The 25863-nt window shown below is 41.6% G+C and overlaps 1 protein-coding gene across 1 annotated transcript in view; it reads right to left on the bottom strand.

The window, feature by feature from the left end:
• The window catches only part of SLC25A13 (solute carrier family 25 member 13), a 180519-nt gene that overhangs the window by 72968 nt on the left and 81688 nt on the right, over nt 1–25863 (bottom strand). The window contains 7 exon segments of the mRNA XM_082693601.1: nt 490–648; nt 1100–1184; nt 4704–4788; nt 5000–5093; nt 5847–5985; nt 7824–7970; nt 20631–20770. Of these exon segments, the coding sequence (XP_082549727.1) occupies nt 490–648; nt 1100–1184; nt 4704–4788; nt 5000–5093; nt 5847–5985; nt 7824–7970; nt 20631–20770 (849 nt within the window).

Here is a 25863-nt window from a genome sequence, read left to right as displayed (position 1 = left end):
GAGGAAGGAAAGGGGCAAATTTAACCAAGAAAGAGGCAGTGAAAGAGGGTTCCACTGAACCTGCTTTACTGGGACTTTTTTACCCACTTAATGGACTTTTGGGGGGTATATTCAAGGACAATCATTAATCCCGAGTAGGCTCTGCTCTGTCCCCAGGATGCCTTTTCCTTTTAGCTGGTGAGCAGAGTTACTTCAAGAAGACAAATCATATGAGCCTTTTAAAAAACCCACTGAGGATATTTATAAAAAATAATTATTTTAAGAAATAAAACATACTAAAAAGCAATATAAATGGCTTTCAGATTACGGGCTGTTTTGATTAGCTATGCCCTGGATGCCTCCAGCCTACTCCCATTAGCATGGATAATTGAGAATCTGCTGCATTTCCATTGTAATGCAGTCTCCCTAATCCATTTCAGGCATGCAGATGGAAAACCAAACCTTCTGGCTACTATTTCACCTTACATGACTTTAGCACATGGCACTAACCTCTGTACAGTCCAAAGAAGCCTTCATAGCGTAGCACTTTCTTAAAACAGTCAAAGCTGTTTTTATACATAAGTTCTCCCACAAAAGAGCCGGTTGATCGTTGGTTCTGCATTCGGGTTTTTACGAGATCGATAGGATACACGGCAGTGGCTCCAACAGCTAAAATCAGATAATGCCAATAGTTCAGAAGGCAGTCAGGTCAGTCAGAGGAAAGGGGGAGGTGGTCACCGTCAAAGAGAGGCCAGATGAAGGAAAGGGACAAACTGTGCACGTACAGATTGTAAAAGTGCACCAACTTTCCAACTTTCCTAAACAACTACGGGTTTTCACTCAGATGCCTCCTGGTAAAACGATGTCCCAGACAGTTCAAATGTACAAAACACATCACCTTCAGCCTAACTTTCTCGTTCACCCGTCTTTTAAAAAGCCTATCTGCAGCTAAGAGAAAAGGCCCTGACCACAGGCAGGTTCCTTTGCTCTCGTCCCATCTCAGAGGTACAGACAGGAAACTGGCTTGGAAAGACCAAGGCAGGCTCTGTCCTTTAATACCGTAAGGTGGAAAATCAGAGAAATAATAAAAGTGAAAAAGCTGCACTCATCCATGACTAACCTCCAGCAATGGAACCCAGCCCAAACCTGTAGGCTGACTCTGCAACCTGCAGGAGAACTGGTCGGGATGAGTCCACCGAGGCCTTCTTCTTTGCACATACAGGAGTCGGGGGCAGGGTCAGAAGACAGAAAGAAGGACAGAACAGAAATGAGCACATATGATTTTTAAAACTGCCCACTGGGTTCCAAATTCATGGTATCAACTAACATATCAAAGAGGAAGGCAGGATTAGATTATGTTGTTCTTATCAATAAAAAGTTATTACTATTGTTAATGCTGAAAACCAAATTTGAACATAATGAAAACCATTATGCACTCCCCCCAAAGTGTTATTAACCTATTTTCAAATGTTTAATTCTTAGCAGTGATCAGGGAGATCCAAACTGAAAAACATTAAGGAGACATTATTCTTCATCAGTCAAACTGGTAGGTTTGAGGGGTTTTGTTTATTCATTTTAGTGAACTGTCGCTGACCTACAACATACTAACTTCAGGTGTAAAGCATAGTATTTCGACACTGATGGACCCTTGTGTTCACCATGATAAACCTAACTACCATCTATCACCATAGTTTGTTTTCTAATGGCAATACCCAGCCTGGCAAGAGTTGATAACCTACCATTTAATCGAGTACAAACTTGAAGGGAAACTTGGTAACATACACCCAAACTCTTGTACATAACCTCTGACCCTGCAGATCGCCTTATAAAATATCAGACTAGAAAATAATCATGTACGTGAACATGAATCAAGCTACCAGAATGTTAAAAAGCAATACTGTTGAAGAGCAAAAACATTGAAAGTAACCTACATGTCCAGTAACAGAGGACTGGTTAACAATGTTGCAGGCTTGGGATGCGTGGTTGGCTCGGTCTATAGGGTACGCAACACTTGATCACAAGGTCGTGAGTACGAGTCCCACAGTTGGTAAGGAGATTATTTAAATAAATAAATAAACTTTTAAAAAATGCTACAGCCTTAAAACGAAATCGTATGTCATTGTAAAAGAGTATTTGATGTTAAGATAAATAGTCATAAGGGAATATAAAGTGAAAAGAGGTTAAAAGGAATATGGCAGTTAGACAGGTATTCATGATATGATCCTGTTTACCTTTATAAATGTTTGAAATATTTCATTATAATCTTTTAAGAACAATGTTAAAGACTGGTACAATATGATGTTGTTTTTCATTAAAATTATTTGCGGGCATATGTATGCATATAGAAACATACTAACATTTTGGCTATCCCAAGACCCAGAGATAACACAAAATATTTACAGTGGCTACAACTACGTGTTTGTATTACTGGTAATTGTTACTTTCCCCTCTTTTCTATCCACTTTTTACTAAATTCATTCTTCAGGCCAGTCGTTATTTTATTGTTCTTTTGGCCTATTATCCTTACCATGTTTTTGATGCCAGAACATCTTAGAGTATTGCATTTTTCTGTCTACATAAATAAAACAGCAATTTTATGTCAAGCAAAGTTGTCAAATGAGGGTGATAGTGCTTAATAATACCTGTTGAATGAATAAATACATTCAATATAATTTTTTTCAAAAGCCATGATAATTAAAATAGGTGAACAAAGAAAATAATTACCAACCCCAACTATCAACCCACTGAATTTTAGGTGCTATTAATGTTATACAATTCTAATAGATGAGATAATTTGGAATCTCCTGTAAAGTGACTTCACTGAAAACAGCTTTACACAGAAATATGCATCTTTAGACTGTAAAACATTTCTTCTGCGAATTTCATGAGGGTTTCCAACTCTATCTCTGCATAGATGGAAATCACGAGTAACTTCATTTTGACAAATACATCCCTAAGAAAGGCACTACTTTTTTATATAAATATAAATATGCAATACTTAGAGAGGTCTGGCATTAAAATAATGAGTGAAAATACTTTGAAAATAATGGGAGGGGGGGCTGACCTACTGCTATCACTAACTCTTAATCGAAAGGACAAAATAAATAGAGCCCCAGATTTTCATTTAACTTCTCTGAAGCTCTGAAGCGCAAAATGTAGCATGCTCATAAGACAGGAGAGAGTCCCATTCCTGCCCCCCTCTGTTGAGGACACATGCTAGCACAGAGCCTACCAGGTGGACGACTGCCACTGCTTGAGCCTGTCAGTGCTGTCAGGCCTACTGGCATTCGTACAGGAAAGAATATTCCAGGCAAGGCCTCTGTGAATTGCTCTAAACCTCTCGGCCACAGCCCATCATCTCCTGCTGTAACTCTCCTCCGACCCTTGCATGGCCAGTATCAATGAGCACCCACCATAAAGTCTCAAAAGCTGCAAAGGGCAGGAAGGAAAAATTGTGGGATACCACTGCCAGCTGGAGAACAGAAGGAATCTTTAAAAAAACAAAAACAAAATAAAACAAAACCCTCTGCTTTTTCTTAATCCCCAAATTTCTCCAACAGCTAGTTGCATAGAGACGAAGAGATAATTGTCTGGTAAGCAGTGTCTAAAAATCAAAGGGAAGAGAGCAGTGCTGCTTCTCCCTCTGCACGTGATTACACAGTGCTCTCTCCTGCACTCGGGGACATCGGCCCCCTCTTTTAACAACAGCCAGCTGGTTTTCCAGAGGTGCCTAGTTAGGATTTACTGAGCACACACCCACCACTTTGAGTTACACGCTGCACACAAAACTCACCACCGCGTTTGTTGGGCTGGGGAGGGGAGCTGAAAGGAGGGATGCTGGCTCGAGGCCTGCCAGTCCTAAAAATGTAGCCCGCATCAACCCATTGTGGTCAAACTGGCGTCTCTGTACAGACTCTGAGCTCCAAGCCAAAAACTGTTAAGTCTCACAGGATTCAGAGGTGGCTTTGCCTTAAAGGAGGTATTTTCCTAAGACGATGCTCGTCTGTGACTGGATTTACTTTACAAACAACATGTAAGCACAACACATGCTATGAAAGCTTTTATTCTCTAATCCTGGTCCACAGCAAGGCGAGCAAGAGTTAAACAAGGAGATCCCGTGTCTTAAGTTTCTGACTCTCATGACTTCACGAGATTGGTTTCTGTTAACCATAAAATAAAATTTAGCATTCCTCAAATTGTTTCCACATAACTTATGAATCCTTTCACAGAGAAAAGAAGTCTAAAAGCCTTCAAACTGTTACTCCAGACTAAACAAAATTATCTCATTTTGATATTCAGAAAAATGGGAGGCACGGCAGTCACACAATGAGCTGGTGAAGCACCTCTCTGTGGGGCAGAGAAGGCTCTCAGTCAGCAGCGTGCCGCCTCGTTGGGGCAGCGACACCAAAACAGGACGCCTGGCCCATACCCCCCAACACCGGAGCATAGGGAAGAAGAAAAGATCTTCTGCCTATTTTGGCAGGGAGCAGGGGAGACAGGCTTCCAGCGCAGTGCAGAAATCAACCTATCTTTGAAAGCAACTCTGTCAACCAAAACATCTTAAGTAATTTCTCTTTGCAGCCTTTTGAAATTTGTCTGCATTTTTGGTGCAACATGTTACAATGGCAGGTCAGATAGGTGTTGAAAAGGCAACTGTCAGTTGGAAGGGTTTGGGGTACCCTACTGGAGAGAAATCAGGAAGCAAGTTTATTCCTTTTGCTCACCTGCCTCTGGGCCTCAGCCAAGCTGAAGGGCAGAGTTCCCTCTTCCAGGGGAGCAATTCGTTCAATGTCTGCTAAGGTCATACGTCTGGAGGGGGAAAAAAAAGCATGAGCAACAACAAAATATAAGTTTATTAAAATCTGCATTATGGAATTTGCAAACATTCCCCTTTTTTGTTCCTGTATTTCAAAGTCCTCTTTTATTTGGCTTCTTTTTCTCCCAGTGTGCTGTCCTCCTCCAACCCCCACCCCCAACCTCCTTTTATTAAACTAATTGGGGGGGGGGGAGGCCTACTTACCCCCGTGGCTCATATAAATCTGCTAACTGAAACAAGATGTCAACTTCCATGGGTGTAACCTGACCAAATTTCTGAGCTGCCAGAACAAACTCCTCTGCATGGAAAAAGAGTTAAAAGGGAGAGATTCAAGAAGGAATAGCTGCTAAATGCAGCATTAACTCAAGGTGCTGGGCTGAGTGAACATCACAAAACTTTGTTATCAGTCACTGAATTCCACTAAACCCAAACAGGGTAAGAATTTTTGCAATTCTTTTGTCCGTAAGAAGTGTGCAGATGAGCTTCTCTAACATTGACTTTCAAAGCCCGGTGTCTCACTGAAGGCTTGGGATAAATGACACAGGACGTGACTGAAACTGCAGGTCAGAGAAAACAAGGAAGCAGATAGAGACCTTCACATGCATCAGGCCTGGGAGGTTATATTAATGAAGCTGTGCAATTCTCAAGGCCATTCTCTCTCTTTTAAAACAAACAAACAAACAAAAAACATTAAAATGCGGATGTCTCGTTCTAAGGCTGTCCTCAGTGTGAGCTCACAGAATTCCTCATGTAAGTCTGAAGGCCACTTTAGGGGCCACCAATTGAGCTCAGCTTTTAGCACGATTTGGAAACAGGAAATTTTACATGGTTTCCTAATTCAAAGGTTGTCTTCAGTTTATTTAAAACTTGCTGAAGATTGTTTTATTTGCTTTTGTTTGCCTAATCAAAGGATGGAGAACACACATGGGCCACATGGTTGAGACGTGTCAATGGAACAGAGAAATCTGTAATGTCAATTCTTGGTTGCCTTCTTTACCCTAATAATAATACACCAAGATACTAACAAAAATTCAGATTTATTCTCACTCACCCTTGGTCACCTCTACATCTTTCCTGTTGCCAGCCAGAGTGCTGTAGATCTTTCTAATGAGTTCCATGTTGTTAAGGAGTGAATTAAATCCATTAAAATAGGAGAAACTAACTTGATGGGACGTAGTGCCTCCAGCAGCCTCAAATAAGTTGAAAATAAGAGGGGAGAAGAAAAATAAACAAAGGATTTATAGAATGAAGAAGATTCAGAAGTACATATATCAAAGGCTAGTTTTGGAAGTAATCAAGAATGCATGTATAAGAAAAAATAGCCATAAGTATTTTCCTTTCACATTAAAAAAAAAAAAAAAAAGCTATAAATGAATTTTAAAAGTAACTGCAACTAATCATGACCAGAGCTTATACTCTCCACACACAAGTCCTAGAAAACTAAATAAATACATGTGTAGGATTATAACAACAGGACCAGTAGTAATTTACAGAGTTCAAATTTCAATTGGAAATGTTTTATAAGTTTGTTTATTTCATCTAATGAGCAATTCTGAGAGGCTTAGACATGCACAACTATACTATACACATGCACACGTGCGTGTGCTTTGACATGTAAAACTATATTATACCAACACAAACACAGTATGAAAAGTGGTCAATCTAACATTAATATCATGATTTGTCATGTTACTTAAAACTGGCAATAAATAATCATTTAAGTACAGACTTTACCATGGTAGGATTTCTAGCAAACTAGTGTATTCGGGTAAAATTATGAGATGTCATATGCTTGGGTGGGGGGGTTAAGACTGGTCAGAACTCTGATAATCGGAATTTGTAAGAAGCCATATTTCTTCTCTGGGGGCAAGGGAAACAGATATGAATGGAATGGAACTTCAGTCTGGGGTCTCAAATTCTGTCCTTCCCTAACAAGACAAAATATATTTATTAGGAAAAGCACTTCTTTATAAGGTAACAAGCACATAAATCTACACGTAGTAATCATTTAAAATAGCTAACCTAAGAGTTTAAAATGGTGTAGGGCAGGATGCGGGAAGGCAAGGAAAGGAGCTAGATTAACACAGTGCCGAGTGGAAAGGCCTCCTCAGAATTCTGTACCTCTAAAAAGAGGTACCAGGAAAAATTAAATGAAAGTGAAACACTACACTGAGTTCCTGCCTATGGTAAACATTGTGGGAACCCCAGAGTATGACAGAAACACTCCGGAAGTCTTCTCCCTGGGACTAACAAAAGCACTGTGTGAGGGTTTCCAAATCTGCAGGATCATCAGAATTACCTGGGAAGCTTTAGAAAGGAGATTCTAGGACCTCACACCTATAGTTGATCAATCCATAGGCCCAGAAGAAAACTTTACTACCTGTATTTTTTAGTAAGTAAATCCCTGGTGATTTGTATTTTGTGACCAAGGCCTGGGGGCCTCCAGCACAGAATGTTCTTTCTGGACCACCTCCTAGGCCCATGAGGTCAGAAGAGTGGCTGGGCACCCACTGGGATTTAAGCTACCACAAAGGACAGCCGGGCCTTGCCCACCATATGAGTCATGGTTCTTTCAACACACCCATCTTAAATGAATGAATGAGTAAATCAAAAAGTCTCTCTTCTGCTGACAATTAAAAGAAATATATCTGCATGTAGTATATTTTCAAAAAAATTTTGCTTTGGAAAATAGATGAAAGTGAAGATTAGAATTTGATATACCTTAAAAGATACAGCAAAATTAACATGAAATCATAAATTTTTCTGTTTTCTTTAAACCAGTTAATACATTAAAGATATTCCATATGATACAGAACACAAATTAACCTATCTCCATTAAAACCAGCCAAAATATACTGTCTATAAGTTTGATAATACATGGGATCACAACAAGAAAAGGTTATTGTTTTAAACTGAAAAAACTCCACTTAATTTTAAAGAATTGTTCTTATAATCCCTTATTTAGTGAGCTTTCGCCAGGTAAAAACAAACAAACAAACCTGCTTCATTAGGGCAAGTTAAAACTTACAGCTACCAGACATTCTTCTACAAAAGGTGTCAAGACATGGGGTCGGATGGTGACCATGATATCTCGGAAGTCAATGGCTGTAATTTTTCCAGTCCTGGCATTGTCCCTTTGCACAAAGGCTTGCTTTGCATGTTCCAACTGTATTTCCTACAAATAATGAAAGTGAAATAATTTATGTTTACTAATTACTACAAAAGACTGCTCAATTTCAAGTCAGGGTGAAGAAATACAGATCGTATCTTGATTTAACAAGCATTACCAGCTTGTTAAATAACACCCTCAAGCTATCCTCTTCTTCCCCAGATAGAACTTTGCTCAGACCAGTGAACATGTCTTGGAAAATGCATTCTACCTTAAATCTCCTGCCCAGAGAAACCAAATCACTTTCATGTTCTGCTGGAGTCCGAAGACACAACGAAAATAAAAATTGGAATGACGTCTGGAAGGCCCAGAGATACGGCCAAACCCAACTTAGGTGATGCAGATGATCCAATGAAAAACATCTACAGGGACATTAAGCTCTCTCCAAAGAAGACAGAAAAATTCTCACTGGTAACCTGGTACACAAACATGTGATGTAATAAACCGAAAAAGGAGCTTCTCTGGAATATGCTGTTCCTCTAACGTACAGTTTCTCAGGCTTGGCACTACTGCTATTTGGGGAGGGTTAAGCTTTTGTTATGGAGAGCTGTCCAGTGCATCCCTCCCCTCTCTCTCTCTGCACTAGAGGATGGTAGCCTCTTTACCACCAAGAGCATGACAACAATGCATCCAGAGAGGGCCACAGGTCCCAAATGAGGACTGCTGCTCCAGAACGAGGAACTGGGTGGTATGTGGGTCAGCTCACAGTACCACTGTTTTCTTTCCTCCCATCTAGACAGGAAGCCCAATTTAGATTTCAGTTGTGATTCACAAGGAGTTAGTGTACACACAAAATAAACAGCTGCCATCAAACCCCATCAGGTGCAGTGTGGGAGAAGCATCCTGTCTGCAGAGGGCACTTCATTATCTTCCTCATGACGTTGCCTATTTCGTGATTAGGCCCTCACAGTGAGAACTGATATCTGTGGAATTAAAAACCACCGCAAGGACTTCAAATTATTTAAACAAAAAGAAGTGTCATTAGTTGATAGAGAGTCACTATTTTTTTTTTTGGCTTTTTATTTATTTATTTTTTATTTTTTCAATTTATTTATTTTCAGAAAAACAGTATTCATTATTTTTTCACCGGACAAGGGGTGTTAGAGAGGAGAAGGGAGTTGGGGTAAATTGGAAGGGGAGAGTCACTATTTTTTTAAACTCTGGCAAGACAATGACTGAGAGTAGTGTAAAAACAAACTGTCCCTTACAAACTAGTGAGAACTTAAGCACTGCAGAAATGATGCACTTGAAGTGCTCCATCTCCCTTCTCTTCCCCCAGAAAGGTAGGAGATGAAGGAAGTTTGATAAAATATTGATAACTGAAACTGTGTAATGGGAACACAGTGAGTCACAGTATAATATACTTTAATACTTTAGTAGAATTTGAAAAGACAACACAACAGCAAGAATCAGAGTTCTTGGAGTTCTTATCCTATTCAAAGGCTTCTTCTCAGTCATGGCATCTGCCAGTTTTGATCCAACCTGTCCCGGTCCCAAGTCTCTTCTGGGACCTTAATCTCCCTGGTGGAAGGAGGCTTCTGTCAGCCCTCTGTCCTCAAGTCCCCTTGCTCTACTCCCCTAGGCCTTAAAGATTTCTCAGAAGGCTTGACTCCAAGATCCAAATCCCCCACACCTCTCTGCTGGACCAGAATCCCTAAGTGCACAGAGAATATATCCACGTGGGTCTCCTGGAAAGGCCACGCCATGGCACATCACTAAATCCAAGGAGCTACTCTCAGCCTGGTCTCCAGCACCCCACGTTCAGTCCTTCCAGACCTTCCACACATCCTAACTTTGTTTGCACTCCTCCCTCCACCTGGTGTAGACTGCAGCTTCTTTTCCTAGTTCCTGAAATCCTACCACTTCCTCCAGGCTTAACTCCAATGCCACCACTTAAGTAAATATAAGCAGGTCTCTTAGCTGGAAAGAACTGATGTGGTCATGTGGCTCCCAGCTCACACCTCAATTGTGACTTGTCTTATTCCATCTTACTTGAAGCAGTTGTTTATATTCCTGTCTTTCCCTACCTGCCAGGGAAAAGAGACCACGCCCTGTTCATCCATCTACTGGCATAGGCAGAATGCCTCAGATATACTAGGTACTCAATAAACCACAGATATAACCTTCAGTGACAGGTGTTCCATAAAACCAACTGATGAACAAATCACACTCTACTAAACAAAAAGGGGTTCTCTATATAAGAGCCTCCAATTTGAGAGGAAGGAAGAAACCAACTGTTAAACACCCTGTAGTGAAAAACGACCACAGTATGTATTCAATTGAAAGTAAATGAACACCGTCTCCTTCGAATTGCCAGACCCACTGCTAAAGCTATTGTAAGGCAAGATTACTGCCAACAACAGCAGAAGGTGTGTTCAGTTAGTTACCATTTTCCCCTAGAGCTCATAACCCATCTAGAGACCTAGGGCTCCTCAGATCAGGATTCCAAAAATGGCATCACTCACCCTGGCCACCCCCAGAATTCCTGGCCCCCTCTTCTCCTCAGAACACTAAGACCAACCCACTTGGAATTTCAAATTGGGAAACAGACAACCTGGTGGGGGTGGGTGCTCCAGAGTCAGACCAGGGGCTGCATCTGTGATAACAGGGATGGTGTCACTACCCGCTTCTGATCCCCCCCACTGCAGAACACGAAAGCATTTTTACTCTCATGATGAACAACTTTAGAATACATTTCGAACAGCTCTGAAAGACTGGGGTCACCATAAATCCTATAAAAAACAAGAAGCTAACTGAACATCATTCTCTACATAGTAGGATAGAGTAAAAACATTTAGTTAAGTGTTTCCTCAAACCAAAAGCAGCTTGCCTTGTGAAGAGCAACTGTTTATGTCATGATTATTTCTTCTTCTGGGTGAAGAAGTAAAGCTATTACCTCAACCAACACAACCACTACGTGAACAGCATTTATACCGTTCTAAAGTTTGTCACAGTTTAAATTCACTTCCTGCTCACAGCAACCATAAGAGGTGGGCTCGACCATTAACTTTGTCATGGCATTTGAGGAAACCAAGGTCTCCTGGGAAGCCGCGAAGCTGGAATGCGAACCCAGGCAGCTCTGCCCACTGACGCTGCTGCTATCGCTTTCGCACAACACCTCAGAAGCCTGAATCATGTGCCTGTCTGGAATCTGATGACAAAATACATCTGACATTTAGGAATCTTAGTAACTATGAAAAGACAAAAATTCAAGTTTGCTTTTAAAATTCTTAATGCTCCAGATTTCTGTTGTCGATTTTCAGGAGAAAACAGTATAATTTCTGAGACACTTTCCTTCACAAAAATGTCTTTTATGTTCTCCAAGGGCTAGGACTGTTCTCCCAACAAGAGCAGAGACAGGAGGAACCAAATCTAAGGTCTTCTCCTGGCGCTGCTCACTTACAACCCTAACAGACTGAGTGAAGGAAAGACAAATAAGGAGGCCTGAGGGAGCCAAAACACAGGGCCTCTGTAAACACTTCAGTTGAGAATGAATGGCTTTTGAAATAAATATTCAGCCTTGCTATTGATGGCAGAATAGCTGAAAATCAGAGCTCTTCACCGGGCACCTCTGAAGCTGCTTAAGGCGAATCTAATGCATACCCACAGAGCCCAGACCCCAATGGCTCCTAGATCTGAACCCAGGGGGATAAAAGTGGACCGGAATGCCCAGACATGCACGATGAGGGTACAAGGAACAGAGCGAGCTTTCCAAAAAGAGCAGAGGAGCAGAGAACAACGGGAGAAGTAAGAGTTACATTCAAATATTTAAAGGTTAAAAGGACTACCAGGTAAAAAAGTTAGACTGGTTCCCTGTACTTCTTTAAAAAGAAAAAAAAAAAAAATCCACAGAGAAAAAAATACAGGATCAGGTTTTAGCACAAAACACCAAAATCTTTAACCTGTCCAACTCTCCAGCAGTGAAGGGGGCTACACTGCAAAGTAGCAATATCTGTGCAATGACAGGCTGAGGAACATAAGTCAAGGAACCTGTTTATTTTCATACAGGGAGTTATGGAAGCAATATGTTGTGATGACAAAAATCTGGAGTTTGGAACAGGAATGAGCAGAGCTCAAATATCAATCATGACACTGCGAGGAGGATTAGGGGAGTATATATCTCAGAGCCCGTGCAACATCCACTGCAGAGGGTTGTAAAAACGAGACGTCATGCATGACCGGCACTTACTAAGTGGGAGCTCTGATTTTTGTTGAGGTGAATGGTTTAAAATCCCCTAAAGACCCTTTCAGTGTAAGTTCTTTGAGTCTTTAAAAAAAATCACCTTGCAAGGAACAGTGGCTCTGCTGAGTCATTCTGAAGCAGCCACAGGAACCGAGATGAAGACCAGACCGGGTAGAGAACAGTAACAGACGAATGCTTAGGCACGCTCACTACCGGCCAGCGGCGGGCCAAGAACTGAAAACATGGTACTTCATTAAAGCCTCAAGATAGTCCTGTGAAGAAATATGATCTTCATCTCCCAGAGAGGAACCTGGAGCTCTGGGAGGTAACTAATTAGCCCAAAATCACACAGCCAGGAGGTGATAGAGCTGGGATCTATCTATCCTGAGCTAGCTCTGACTCTAAGGCTGGGATCTGTAACCACTAGCTGATGCTGCTTTGGGTAAACCTGTGAGTAAGACCACTATAACAGACACCTGGATAAGAGATTTTAAGAAAAGTTTTGACGAAGACTTGCACATAAAAATGAAGCAAGACAGACCTCAAATAATTCTCCCCTTGGATGATGAGACAGAAGAATCCACCAGGGGGGAGAACACCTAAGGGGAAAGAGACGAGACAGCTGGCCACGATGAGAAACTGGAGGGAGATGGGCTTAACCTGAGCTATAAACAAAAGAAGGCTAGAGATAGAGACAGAAATATAAATGCGGGGAAGAGAGACAGCAGGACCTCAGAGGGGAGAAAACCAAAGGCTACCACGTACTAAGCGTTATTAAGTGTGTATTACACTGTAGTAACTGTTGTGTTTTCCTATTTCATCTCTCTGAATCCTCCCAAAGGACTGAGGTGGGCCCTACCATCCCCCCCCTTTAGTAGATGGGACAACGAGGTGGAGAGCTGCTCAAGGTCACATGACACTGAAGATGAACTGGACATGCCCCTGGGCGGTCCAGCTCTGGAGCCGCAACCTTAACCTATATGGACTGCCTATTCCCTTCAGGGGGATGGCCTAGGAAAAACCAGAAGGAAAAAATAACAGTAGCAGAAATAGAGAAGATCGTCCCATAGTACACAGGAAGAGCAGCCAGGTGACCATAAAATGGAACCAAGTATCCAAAAGTTGAGTATGGGAATAAAATGGAGGACCTGGGACTGGTAGGAAACCCAGAAAGCTGGAAGACGGAGCAGCCCTGCCAAAGAAGCTCAGATCTCACCAGTGTCCCTTGCTAAGAGCTGTTGCTGGGGACAGCAATGACTAAGGAGAAAGGGCCATCCTTCACCCAAGGCCAGAAGGTCGCAGAGCAAGAAGCCGCAGAAAAATCTCGAAGGCAGTCGTGCTCAAACACATGGAAGGAGGCCCAATTTCTCTTTCTTATTTGCCAGCGAACAGTTTTCTGTTCCCACTATTCTGCTGCATGATGATTAATGGAATAGGCTTTTACTGCAGCCGTTTCCAACTACTTCAGCACACCCATTCAGACTGCTGGAGGGAAAGAACAAAATCAAACTCTTCAAAATTGCTAGCTGTACAGAAATAAACATATAGAGGGGGGCTATACCACTTCAGGTCTAACATTCATGCTTCTAATAGTTCCAGGCCTGTCATTTCCTTAATAATCTCCAATTTTCAAGTGGGTATATTTTGAATGCAAAAATTCTCTCCACCTCTATTCAGATATGCAAGTTTGTGCTTCAGCCCGAGGACAATTTATCAGAACAAAAACAAAACAAAACAGACCAAGAGACCTTCAAAACAAGCAGCAGATCCAGATGATTTATATTATAAAGCCAAGAATACCAAAAAAGACCCCTGGCTAGTTTGCATGTTTTGTGTTTTGTACAGTTGTGAATTTAAAAAAAAATAACCAGAACTTCAATAAAAGCAAGGAGTTATCAATGAGGATATGACTCAAAAGAATTCTCTTTTAGGAGTCCTGGTAGAAGAATTCTGGCAAAAATGCACATAACTATTTATGAAAACAAGGAAGAAAATGTATGAAGATTCGCTTTAAAAATATGGTATCCCATTCAGCCTTCCTTCACAAAAACTCTGTATCACCTCGAGTATCAGAACCTGTATCCTCTTCAACATACAAGTATCTGCTTCATTTTCACAATCCTTTGCTAATCTGGAGGGGGGAAAATCTGGTTAAAATAAAGATCCACATATTATTAAACAGAGTTAAAAACAGAACTTAGTAAAGGACTAGGTAGAGAGATAAGCAGTTCCCATTCTTAACACCTTTCTGTGCCTCCATGTTCCACCCACGCAGTCAGACTTTCAGAGTTCAGGGTGAAATTTCCACCCCAGGTCACCGGATGGGGCCTTTAACTGAAGGAGTCTTCAGAAGCCGCGTGGCCCGTGGGCCTGCACACACAGCAACACCTCAGCAGAAACCAAGTACAGAGCTCGTCCATCTCGACTGCCTCGCTCTTGGGATTTAATGTTAAACTTCACAGTGGGTAGTGGCTGGGGAGATGCTCATTTTTACAGGCTGCTCAGCAAAACAGCAAGCAGACGAACACCATGGACACAGCAGCATGGTGAATTCTGATTTCCTCTGCCCTGATAGCAGAAAGGGCAACACGAATGCCACGTGTCCTGCATCTAATCCTCCAAGTGACCAGGACAGGACCACATATTCCATCACCCATCAACAAACTAGCAACGCCTTCCAGCTGGACACAAAATACAATCTAATCTCCGAGAAGAGCTGAGGGTAAACAACATTAGCTACTTTCAATCATTTCACTCTGGAATACCAAGGTGGGGCTGTACTGAAGAAACAATACCGAAGCTGTACTTCATCTCCAACTGGTCCAACTTAAAAAGTACTCACATGTTAAAAATGAAAATAAAATCCTGGTCTCTGGCTACTAAAGATCTATGGTCTAGATATTTTAACTAATGCAGATGGTAAGGTGAGGGACAAAAGGGAGGTACAAATGGCTTGGATTATTCGATCCTAAACAAGGACCTTGTTATTGTCTACCAACCTGTTAAACATCACGGCTTTGGTTGAGTTCTACGACAAGTGACTTTTTTTTCACACTCAAAGTGTTCCATCAATTCCAAAGCATGAGAATTTGATGTTGCCATGGCTGAAGGTTACATTTCCCTCTGTTTGGTGGTGCTGGGGTGGGGTGGGGGGAGGACAATTTCTTTTTTGTGCTGAAAGTTTTGCCTTCTACTAGGACGGCATGACAAATACAGCATCGTAAGTGATGGGGACTCTGAAACCCAGACCACAGCTGACTAGGAGCAGCAAATCTCTGGCCCGGAGAGGGAAGGTGACAACCGCCAGCGCCTGGGAATAGTAGTTTCCACAGCTCTACTCTCTAGGGCTCAGAACCTGAATAACCATGATGTCCACTTTATACTGAAAAGACTAGACCAGATCTGTACAACATGCTGACCAGAAGCCAAAATACTGGTTCAGTCTCACTTCGCAAAAAGAACCGAAACTGTTCAGTTGCATTATCAGCATGAATATGCTTTGTCATCCAAACCTGAGATCCTTGCCAATGTGTGGGTGTCCAGTCTAGGGCACGAGACACCGCTCTGACTCCCAGGTGCTACTCCCAGCTCCATCAGCTATGACTCATCCTCTTCTGACAAAAGGGGGACCTGAATAAAGTTACAGTAAAACACGCACACCTTCGTGTTCAGGGCTCTCCGTTGGGTCAGGAAACTTCACTCCTAAACTCCATTTGAGGAGAAGACACTCAGAGACATTTTTAGCTTCATTCCCTCCCAAGTCGGCAATCCTATTTCTCGGGTAACTAAAGCAACCCAAATTTCAAAATCTAGCCTCTTCATGAATTCAGAGCATTGTTGTTTTCTTGATGACTCTTTTTCCTAGAGCAAGAAGAGGAAGGCCTTTGGAAACAGAAGTGTCCAGTAAGGGCTCAGTCGGTTGAGCGCCTGGTTTTGGCTCAGGTCATGATCTCAGGGTAGTGGGATTGAGCCCCACACAGGGCTCTGTGTTCAGTGCAGAGTCTGCTGGAGATTCTCTCTCCTTCTCCCTCTGCCCCTCCCACTCGTGCTCTCTAAAATAAATAAATCTTAAAAAAAAAAAAAAAAAAGTAACTGAAAATGACAGAAACACACACCCCCTACTAAGGGCCTCTTTTTGTTATCATATTTGGCAATTAATCGGTGGGGGTCAGGAGGGATCAAATGACTAGCAAGGCATGACTGTGCACCATTCAGAAGCACAGCCCCTTCTAGAAACAGAAACTAATTTTTCATAGCCTTGGCCCTGGAGAAAATGTAATAAAATGGAAACAACATACTATTTTTGAATCACAGGTCTGTGATCTTACAGAAGAAGCTAAACTCTAGAATAGTTTCTGTGTACTCCTTAGGGGTACTCCTTTGGGAACCCAATGAAAAGCCAGTATCACTTTCCTCAGAATATTACCTGTAAATGCAAACTTTTACCTAAAGTCCATTTATTCTTTCTCATACAATAGGGGGTAAAGATAACTACCTCTCATGGTACTGGGATGTCATTATCAGAAACAGAGTATTTAAAAGCACTTTGTAAATTTTAAAGACAGTTACTATTATTACTTCTATTTTCAAGAGTGAATCTTAGCACCAACAGAATAATCTGGAAGAAAAGTTTAAAAGGCCTCTCACTCTGTACTCACATTTGCCTATGATGTCCACCCAATAACAAGCTAGAAATGGATCTTCCAAAGAACGTAACAAAATGCCCCAATAAGTACATGAAAAGATGCTTGGCATCATTAGTCACTGGAGAAATGCAAATCAAAATCACAAATGAGATACTGCTAAGAGACCTAAAGTGAAGGCCTGTTTCTCAACTATAAATCGGGGAGGTTAACTAGCCGTACTTATGCTACTATTTGGTCCTTCAAGTTTATACTTTGGATGCTCCCCTAAGCACACCTGAGTGTTGGTTTCAGCTTTATAGCTGCCATAAGGGCCTATGCTGCAAACTCCTGAGGGCTTCTGCCGTAAGAGAGCAGCCTTGTAGGGTGTACCCACTTGCTTACAGCTGTTTCTTCTGAGCCCGTCAGATGGATAAACACAGAAATGACCCCTAGACTTGTGCACTGTAAGTATCTAAAAAGTTGTTATCTCTGTACTTCTTGGCGCTTTGCACAAGGCCTCTGCACAAACCCTGCATGTTCAGCAAACATTTGCTCAACTGGGTGGTTTGTCACAAGCAAGTCATAACCACAGCCACAAGAAATAACTCCAAACAGGGAAGAGAGTTTACATTAATACCATTTATGAAAAAGAGTTCCATCGGGTATAGATACCGTTTTCTAAAAAATTCTGTGTATTAAAATCCATTTTTCAACTAGAAACCATAAAACTGGAACAGAGGGATGTGGAAATATTCATAATATTTTAACATGCATACCTCCATAACAAACTACTCCCATTCACACAGATGCACCACAGCCAGCAGACAAAACACAGCCCTAGTAAATTCAACAGCGTCAGTGATGAGGTAAGAGGACTGCGGTTCCACTCACTTCTGAAATCCTTCTCCACCAACTAGGAACACGACTCTGGGAAGGAGTCTTTGTACCCCTGGTTCTTGCTTCAACACTATCATTTACAGGGAAAGTATAAGTCAGGCAGGTTCGACTCAAAGAATATCAAGTTGATTCACCACTTTATGAAGTTAAAAACCGAAGTACACAAAACGACACACAGTGTGGCATTTGAGCAGCGCCTGTGACCAGCCCCACCCTGGCCAGAGGGCAGCTTGGCCAGACAGTACACAATGGGACATGTGAGCAGAGTCCTCAGCCGCATGGTGGCTTATAACCAACTCACCCTTGTTCAGATAAAGCGAAACATTCATTAAGGGAAGGAAACAGAAATCTGACCTCGCGGAGACCAGTTCTGCTAACGAGTCACAAGCCCATGTATGTCTATCAGCACAGGTAACCCACAAACGTCAGACCTGAGTTGGCTGGAACCAACCTGACCTCCCTTCTAGGAGGTCTGTGGGATTCAGCAGGGTTTTCTCTACATAGCACTAAGGCTCCCTGAAAACACACACACTTCTCAGCTGTCCCTGGGGCTGCTCCTCTTCCTTGTCAGGTGATAGGTAGCAACAAGCCCCGGGGCAGGCCTTTCCAGGCTCCAGCATCTGCCTTCACAACCTTGGCACCTGCCTGGGAGCTGCTGTCTACTTCGGAGCCTCGCCCTAAAGCAGAACGGCGGGTGTGTGCTTGACAAAGCAAGAGCCCAAAATATAGGAAATTAAGCTTTCTTGTATTTTTAAGAAGTTCCTGCCTACAAAAAAGAGCCCAAAGGAAGCAAACAAAGCATTTGGAGTAGGGGTTTGAAGCTAAACCTGCATTCAGAAAAGAGTTCACAGGAAGCCAACAAAACATTTGAACGGCAGGAAGGGGAGAGTAATCCAATGACAGACATCAAAACCAGCATTTCCCTGACATTCATAGAGATTCTATCATGATACTCCATTAATTCCTTTAGATCTGGACCTGGAGCACAGCACAAAAACAAGGCCCTCGCTGAGATAATTATCCACCATAACCATGTTAATCTAGTCTATGTTCAGCACTTGCACTCTGGCTACAAAGTCAAAAATCATCCCATGCAGGACACTAGGGGCTGTTTTTCCATTTAACATTATAAAAAGGAGTCAAATATAAGTGAATGCCCTGTAAGTTGCAGCTGGAAACAATCGGTAATCCCTGAGTCATCTAAGCTTTGACTCTGGCTTCTCCGTATCTTGAAGAAGGCCTAGAAGCCGCCGTGAGTGGCTTACAGCCGACTCAATTCAGCATAATTGATACCTGCTTAAAAGGGAAACGCGATCATCCTTACTACTGCTAACATCCCATTAAGGCTAAAAGTTAATTAGGCTGTGTTCCATAAAGTCAATTTGAGGCATTTGTCTCAATAGCATTATTGTAATTATTCCTCATCAAAACGAATACCACCTCCTACTGCGCACCAATGTCTCGTGTAAACAACAGCAAAAATCCATAACTCACATTCCATTCCCCACCTGAGTTATTTAAGTAGGTTTGTGTTTACACAGAATGGAAAAGGGGGATTCATAGACCCGAACACTTTAAAAAAAATATATAAAGGTATGTTTAAAACATCTTGCTTTAAGTTCCCAAAGGCCTGGCACATAAAAGCAAACTAAATAAATAGCATGGCGAATTATACGTATCATAACAAAACCACCAGAAGTCAAAAAGAGAAGTACCTATTAAAGTCAACCTATTACATATGCTGGTGCCTGAGAACAGATCCCACAAAACGCTGACTGAAAGAGCACACATGGCGGCCTGCGTGTGCGCTCTTGAGCCCTCCACATCCACCCCGACACTCCAGCCTCCAACCACTCCTCAGAGGGCTCTGGCAAAGTGCTGAGCACAGGAAATAAACAGAGGCATCAGGAAACAGCCCTCCCCACCCCCGAAGACATTTCTAGTGACAAAGGAAAGAAGGTAATTTCCCTGGCAAATTTTTCCTCAAGACCAAGAATTTAAACACAGCAAAGTAATGGCCTTAAGTGAGTCTTTTAAAATTATATTTAATAAAACATAAATAAAATTTAGTCATTAGAGAAACAAAACAAATGCATCGAAGTCCAAAAGAAAGAGTGGTTTATCATAGAGCCAAATACCATACAGATATTGACCTCTAGTAACTGTTAATACTGGAATTAAAACATTTTAAAAATTGTGCTTCAGGAGGAAAACTAAACTGCAATCATATTTTGTTATTACTCGCCCACTGACATCATCAGTGGCAAAATGGTGAGACCATAATGGGGCAAGGGTGGTGATGAGAGAAAGGCAGGAGGGACGAGGCCAAGGAAGGTGAACCCCAGAAATGTAAACAACCCCGAGTTTAACCCTGGGTATGGACAGCAGGTGCTCTCTGAACAGCGCTTCTCAAACTTAGCTGCACATCAGAAGCACCTGGGAAGCTTTCACTATCCCAATGCCCAGGTTCTCGTTGCCCCCTTGCCCAGTCAAATCTAGTCTCTAGAGGTGGGGGACCCAGATACCAGTTGTTTTTTAAAGCTCCCCAGGTGATTTCAATCTATAGTCAAGTTGCAGACCCAGTGCCTTTGTCTATAAAAGGCCTCAAGTGAAATAATTCTATAGTTAGAGGCTGATGATGACGTGTCTGTCATCCCTCAAAGGAAAATAAAATATCGGCGAACAGCGGAACTAGTCGTAAGTCAAGAATTCAAGTTCCAATCCTGCCCCCTCCCCGACTTATATGACTTTTCAGCAAATCACTTGATTTCCTTGGGCCTCAATGCATATTCCTTTCCACAAGAAGGGATTCTACACAGTCTGTAAGAACCCATTTAGTGATATTTTGTTTACATACTAATAAAGAAATACTTTCAAATAGGATGGTTTGGCCAGGTTAGTGATTTTGAGGTAAATCAGGATCCCAGTTTTACTTATTTACACTTTAAGAGCTGGACCCACCAGTAAAAACTGAGTGAATTCTGCATATGTCAGGTGTCTTTTTCTTTCTTTTCCAAAATGTAGTTGCACAAATTCTGAATCCCAGTTAAATGGAATATGTTGGTGAATTGTAGTCTGTCCAAAAACTTGCTTAACGTCCTCTGAAAAGAGAAAAGAAAGACTGATTAAAACAAATCAGATTTATCCTTATATAGTAAGTTATTAAAAGGATATTGTTATTTTCCTCTTACAAAAATAATTCAATTTTAAAACAACACAGGTTATAAAACCGTAGCAAAAATAAAAGTTGGAATCTTCATGAATTAGTGAAGAACCCAAAATTAAAAGTCCCACTAAAAAGAGGAAAAAAAAATCAAGAAGTCACACACACATATACACTCATGTGTGCGTGTGTCCGCTCATGCACCTAGAAGGAAGTGGGAAACCAAACCAAAATAATAATTTAAACCTAGTATCATCATCTCATATATTTTGTTTCAACAAATATTATTTTCTAAACACAGGGGACATAATTCAACTGTTAGTGGCAGGAAACACATATACACATATAGAAACACATACAGCACTATACAAGTCTTCAATATAGTCCTTTTTCAAGTCATTAAAAAGTTCTTGATGATTTAATAATATTGGTTCTCCCAATCCATGAGCATGGAATATTCTTCCATTTGTTTGTGTTGTCTTCAAGTGACATAAGTCAGAGAGAGAAAGACAAATAACCATGGGACTTCGCTCATACGTGGAATTTAAGGAACACATGATGGTGACTACATTTATCATGGTAAGCACTGAATATACAGAGAATTGCTAAGTCATTATGTTGTACTCCTGAAACTAATACAACACTGTATGCTAAATACACTTCCATTTTTTAAAATTATTGAGGATTTAGAAATCAGTTAGATGTATCTTGAAGCACATATTCAACAGTCTAAGACTCTATCTGAGCTTTAAGAAGTTCCACTGGTCATGAGAGAAAGGCACCTGAAGACAAAGGTGATGGGGAGTAGAGTCCAAAGCCCAATTCTTCAACTCGGCACTGCACGTGCCCACAGAATCCCGTTTCAGATGGGCACCAAATGTACTTGTACTGATCCTTTACCTCGTTTGGGCCTCTATCACAAATCGTCTGAAAACTGACAAAGAAAACAAGAACAGGGAAAACCTGATTTTTCTAAAGCTTCACATTTCTCTTTACAAGTCTCCCTCTCCCAACAAAAATGTGTGTGTGGAAGGCAGAGGGACACATATTATTATATTAATGAGGTTCTGTCCTGGCCTTCACTTCCTTAAATATATCTACCAAACCTGCTCATTTTTATGACCAAGCTATGCCTGATAACTTCGGGATTTTTTTCCCCCCTTTGCACCTATTTTAAAAAAGAAAAAAGAAGATAATCCTTTAGGTTTCTGAAAGGAGCCAAAAACTTTGGCACAGGTTTCCACTGTTCCCCCAAATCTCCTACTTCTAGCGCATTACAACCCCAAGTTTTTATTCCATGCTTTTAACATTTCCAGGATTTTTTTTTTTTTTTTTTAAGTTTGGCTATGAAGAAACAGCAGTGCTGCCATCAGCAGAAGGATGGGTGTTTACTTCACAGAGAAGGCAGTAAAAATCAGAACTACACTGGGCATAAATTTTATAAAAGGTGACAGAAAATCTCAGGCTGGCCCTAATGAGGACAGTAACACTAGAAGTTTTAAAGTACGACCCTTGATTTCTCTGACTTTATTCTGCCTTCCCACTTTTAGGAAAAACAGAGAGGACGTAAGGAAAAAGGAAGTGAAACAAGAACTGGTGTTTAAAAGAAAAAAAAAAAGAAAGACCCCCCCACCCAAGAGAGTGGGGGTAATGGTCATCCTTGATGAAATAAATTAAGCAGGAAAAACAAGTTTCTTTACAGCTCTAAACATCCGAGAAGAAATTCCTAACCCGGAATTCCAGTGACTAACCTTTCTCAGACACTGCTCGTGTGCCAGGGACTGTTCTAATGGTGCTACGCACAAGTTGTACAAGAGACAGTGCCCCCAGAAAATCCGTGGCTCCTTTCCATTCTCCATTTCCACACCTCTGCATGAAGCAGGCCCCACAGAGGTTCCGGGAAGGCTCCCACCATCTTCTAACCTAGACCAATGAAGTATCTAGTGGGAGATGATGTTCAAATGACAAAGATGGGACCAAAAGAAAAAACACAATTTTTTACACTATAAGTAAACATTTCATAGCATAATAAAATGCAAGCAAGAACAGTGTCCTAGCCACTTTTCTGCCAAGCATGCTTGTGGAGTAAAGTTTCATGCAATAATCTTGCATACCTATCAAAAATGACATCTTTCTTTTTCCGGACCTCTCTCTCCTTCACTGTCCCATAGAAAGTAACAGACCGTAGTAGCCAAATGCTGGTATCTAAAGCTATGGCACTTATTACCCATTTTAATATGTTTACGGTCTAAAACTGGAAAAATACGTGCATAAATTTAAGTCATTCAAAAATTAGTAAATAAATTTAAAATATGCCTCACCATAACCTAATTAGTTTTTCTATAATTAAAGTAACATTTACTGCCTGGTAGAGGCTCTGACTTGAATTCAAAACATGAACTTTGAGGGCGCCTGGGTGGCTCAGTGGGGTAAGCCACTGCCTTCGGCTCAGGTCATGATCTCAGGGTCCTGGGATCGAGGCCCGCATCGGGCTCACTGCTCAGCGGGGAGCCTGCTTCCTCCTCTCTCTCTGCCTGCCTCTCTGCCTACTTGTGATCTCTCTCTGTCAAATAAATAAATAAAATCTTAAAAAAAATAAAAAAGAGTCTTTAAAAAAAAAAAAAAAAAAAAAAAAAAACATGAACTTTGAACCCTTAAGTCGAGCACCTTCTGCCACTATTCCACAGAGCTGCTCTCTCCTATGAAGCCTGCCTGGAGTACTGACATCCAGTCACTCTAAAGCGCAGAATTATATGTGATCCCGAAGACATAACACCATGTACTGTCAATCCTACAGACCTGTACCATTGGTAATAATCAGTTTTCAAGATATATTTATAAAATATGTATATATAAGCAGATATGTGTTGTGAGTGCATGTATTTATTGTGTATCTTTTCTTTCCACCTAGATGATCAGCACCTCCAGAGCAAAGGGCCTTCTGTTCACATCTGATTCTCCCACCATGGCTGGTTTAGTAGGTTTAGAGCAACTACCTACTAAATAGAATTTAAATGAGTCAGTAAATGTTGACAAATAGAGCAACAGGTTAAAGACAGTGGCATTAACCCTTTGAGGCACTATAGATCCCACTTACTGAGAAGCTATTTCAACAATCATTTCCCAGGGGCGCCTGGCTGGCTCAGTTGGTTAAGCGACTGCCTTCGGCTCAGGTCATGATCCTGGGAGTCCTGGGATCGAGTCCCGCATCGGGCACCCTGCTTGGCAAGGAGTCGTCTTTTCCCTCTGACCTCCTCCCACTCATGCTCTCTTTCTCTCTCATTCTCCCTCTCTCAAATAAATAAAATCTTTAAAAGAAACACAACACACACACAATCATTTCCTAAGATTTCAGGGAGGTACATATTATGAATCATCAGTCCTGCTTAGTAAAGTCTTCAGTTCCACTCCTAGACTGACTCCTATCTATCAGGAGGGTTGAGGGTCTGCATTTTAACCAGAATAGCTAGTGTTTCTGATACAAGGGTCGGTCTATGGTCTAAGACCTCATTTTTGAAAAAACTGCCCCAAAAAGTTATGGAAAAGTTAGATTCACTCTTTCCTAATTTTTAACTTCTCACTGAGAGACAAACATATGACAGGATGGAGATAGGAAAGAGTCTCCAGTCCAGCGAATATAATCCAGTAACATGTAGACACAGGCCACTTATAGACACAACAGGACTCACAGGGCTGCCACACTGTGCAACCCAGTGGATGACCTCCTCTTCACGACCCATGCGTCTGATGCTCCCTGGAGCTGGACGGGCTCCACTGGACATGACCCTGAGAATGTGGTCCCTCTACTAGCTCTCAGCTGCCCTGACAATCTGGCTATGGTAAGAACGCCAGGGCTCAGCTAGCTAGCTAACTGACAGCTCGGAAGCAGCACAGCCACTGTGCACAGTATACTCGCCATGTGGGAAGCCGGACAGTGAGAGAAGGCGTGCTGCTGTATCCAAGTCTAATCCATAAGAAACAACTAAACAGCAGACCCTCACAGTACCACAGGAAGTGTTCACCTGCAGGAGTTCCTCGTGGCAAGGAAACAGAAGCCATCAGGAGGGGGGCCCTTCTAGAAGAGAAAAAGGCTTCTTGGAGAAGACAAAACATGGTCGGGATCCTGAAGACTGCCAAGGACTTATCCAGATAAATCTGTGAGGGAGTTTTTCAGTGGAGAGCAACAGCATGGAAAAGGGTTCATTTCCTCTGAAGTGAACTAAGAGTCCAATCAGAGTGCTTTGGACCAAAGCCACCCAGGGTCACAGAGACATGACAGATCCTGCTCCAGGCAGTTATAGACGCTGGCCTCACTTGCCAGACCAAATATTATTTTTAAACCCCAAGGACTTGACGCCACACTTATGGTGAAGAAAAGGTTGCTGTGGAAGAAGAACTGTTCATGGGACTCTGTAGAGAAAAAGACCCAGGGGCTTTTTTTTTAAAAAACCATTTGGTACAATTTCTACAAAATTCATTTTACACTTTCCTAATTCACCTAATAGAGGTTTATGTATTCAAATATCTTAAGACTGCCAGGCCATTGTAACTGGAGAGACCAGATGACTGTGCAAGAGGGGAGCAGGATTCTTCCTAAAAAGAAACTACCAATATTTCTACTCGTTTTCATCACTAATCAACTCTTTTAAAGAAGTAAAATATCAAGTTTTGCCACTCTGGAAAAACTCACACATTTTGTACAAAAGTACTGAACAGGTTCCCAAGTCAATGATTACTTCATCCTGTTCTTTAAGTCATTCTGGGGCCTTTGTCTTCTGAAATGCTTTGTCTCTATAACTTTCCTTTCACTTCATGAACACAAACATCCGTGAGCCAAGAGTCACAATGGGTCCTGGAATTCCCCCCTTCACTTTGGAAGGCAGTGTAATATCACCTCAGGTTAATATTCTTTTCTCCTTTCAGCAGGTACAAAGAGCTTTCTCTTCTAACATTTGATTGTTGGAGATCTGACTGCCTAGTAAGGCAACAAAAAGGTAAAGAGTACTCTTCCTATTTTATAGCTAGAAAATC

Source organism: Mustela nivalis, assembly GCF_964662115.1.
Source record: "Mustela nivalis genome assembly, chromosome: 12".
Lineage (NCBI taxonomy): Eukaryota > Metazoa > Chordata > Mammalia > Carnivora > Mustelidae > Mustela > Mustela nivalis.
Note: the sequence above shows the minus strand (reverse complement) of the source record. Positions and strands in the feature narration are given on the sequence as shown.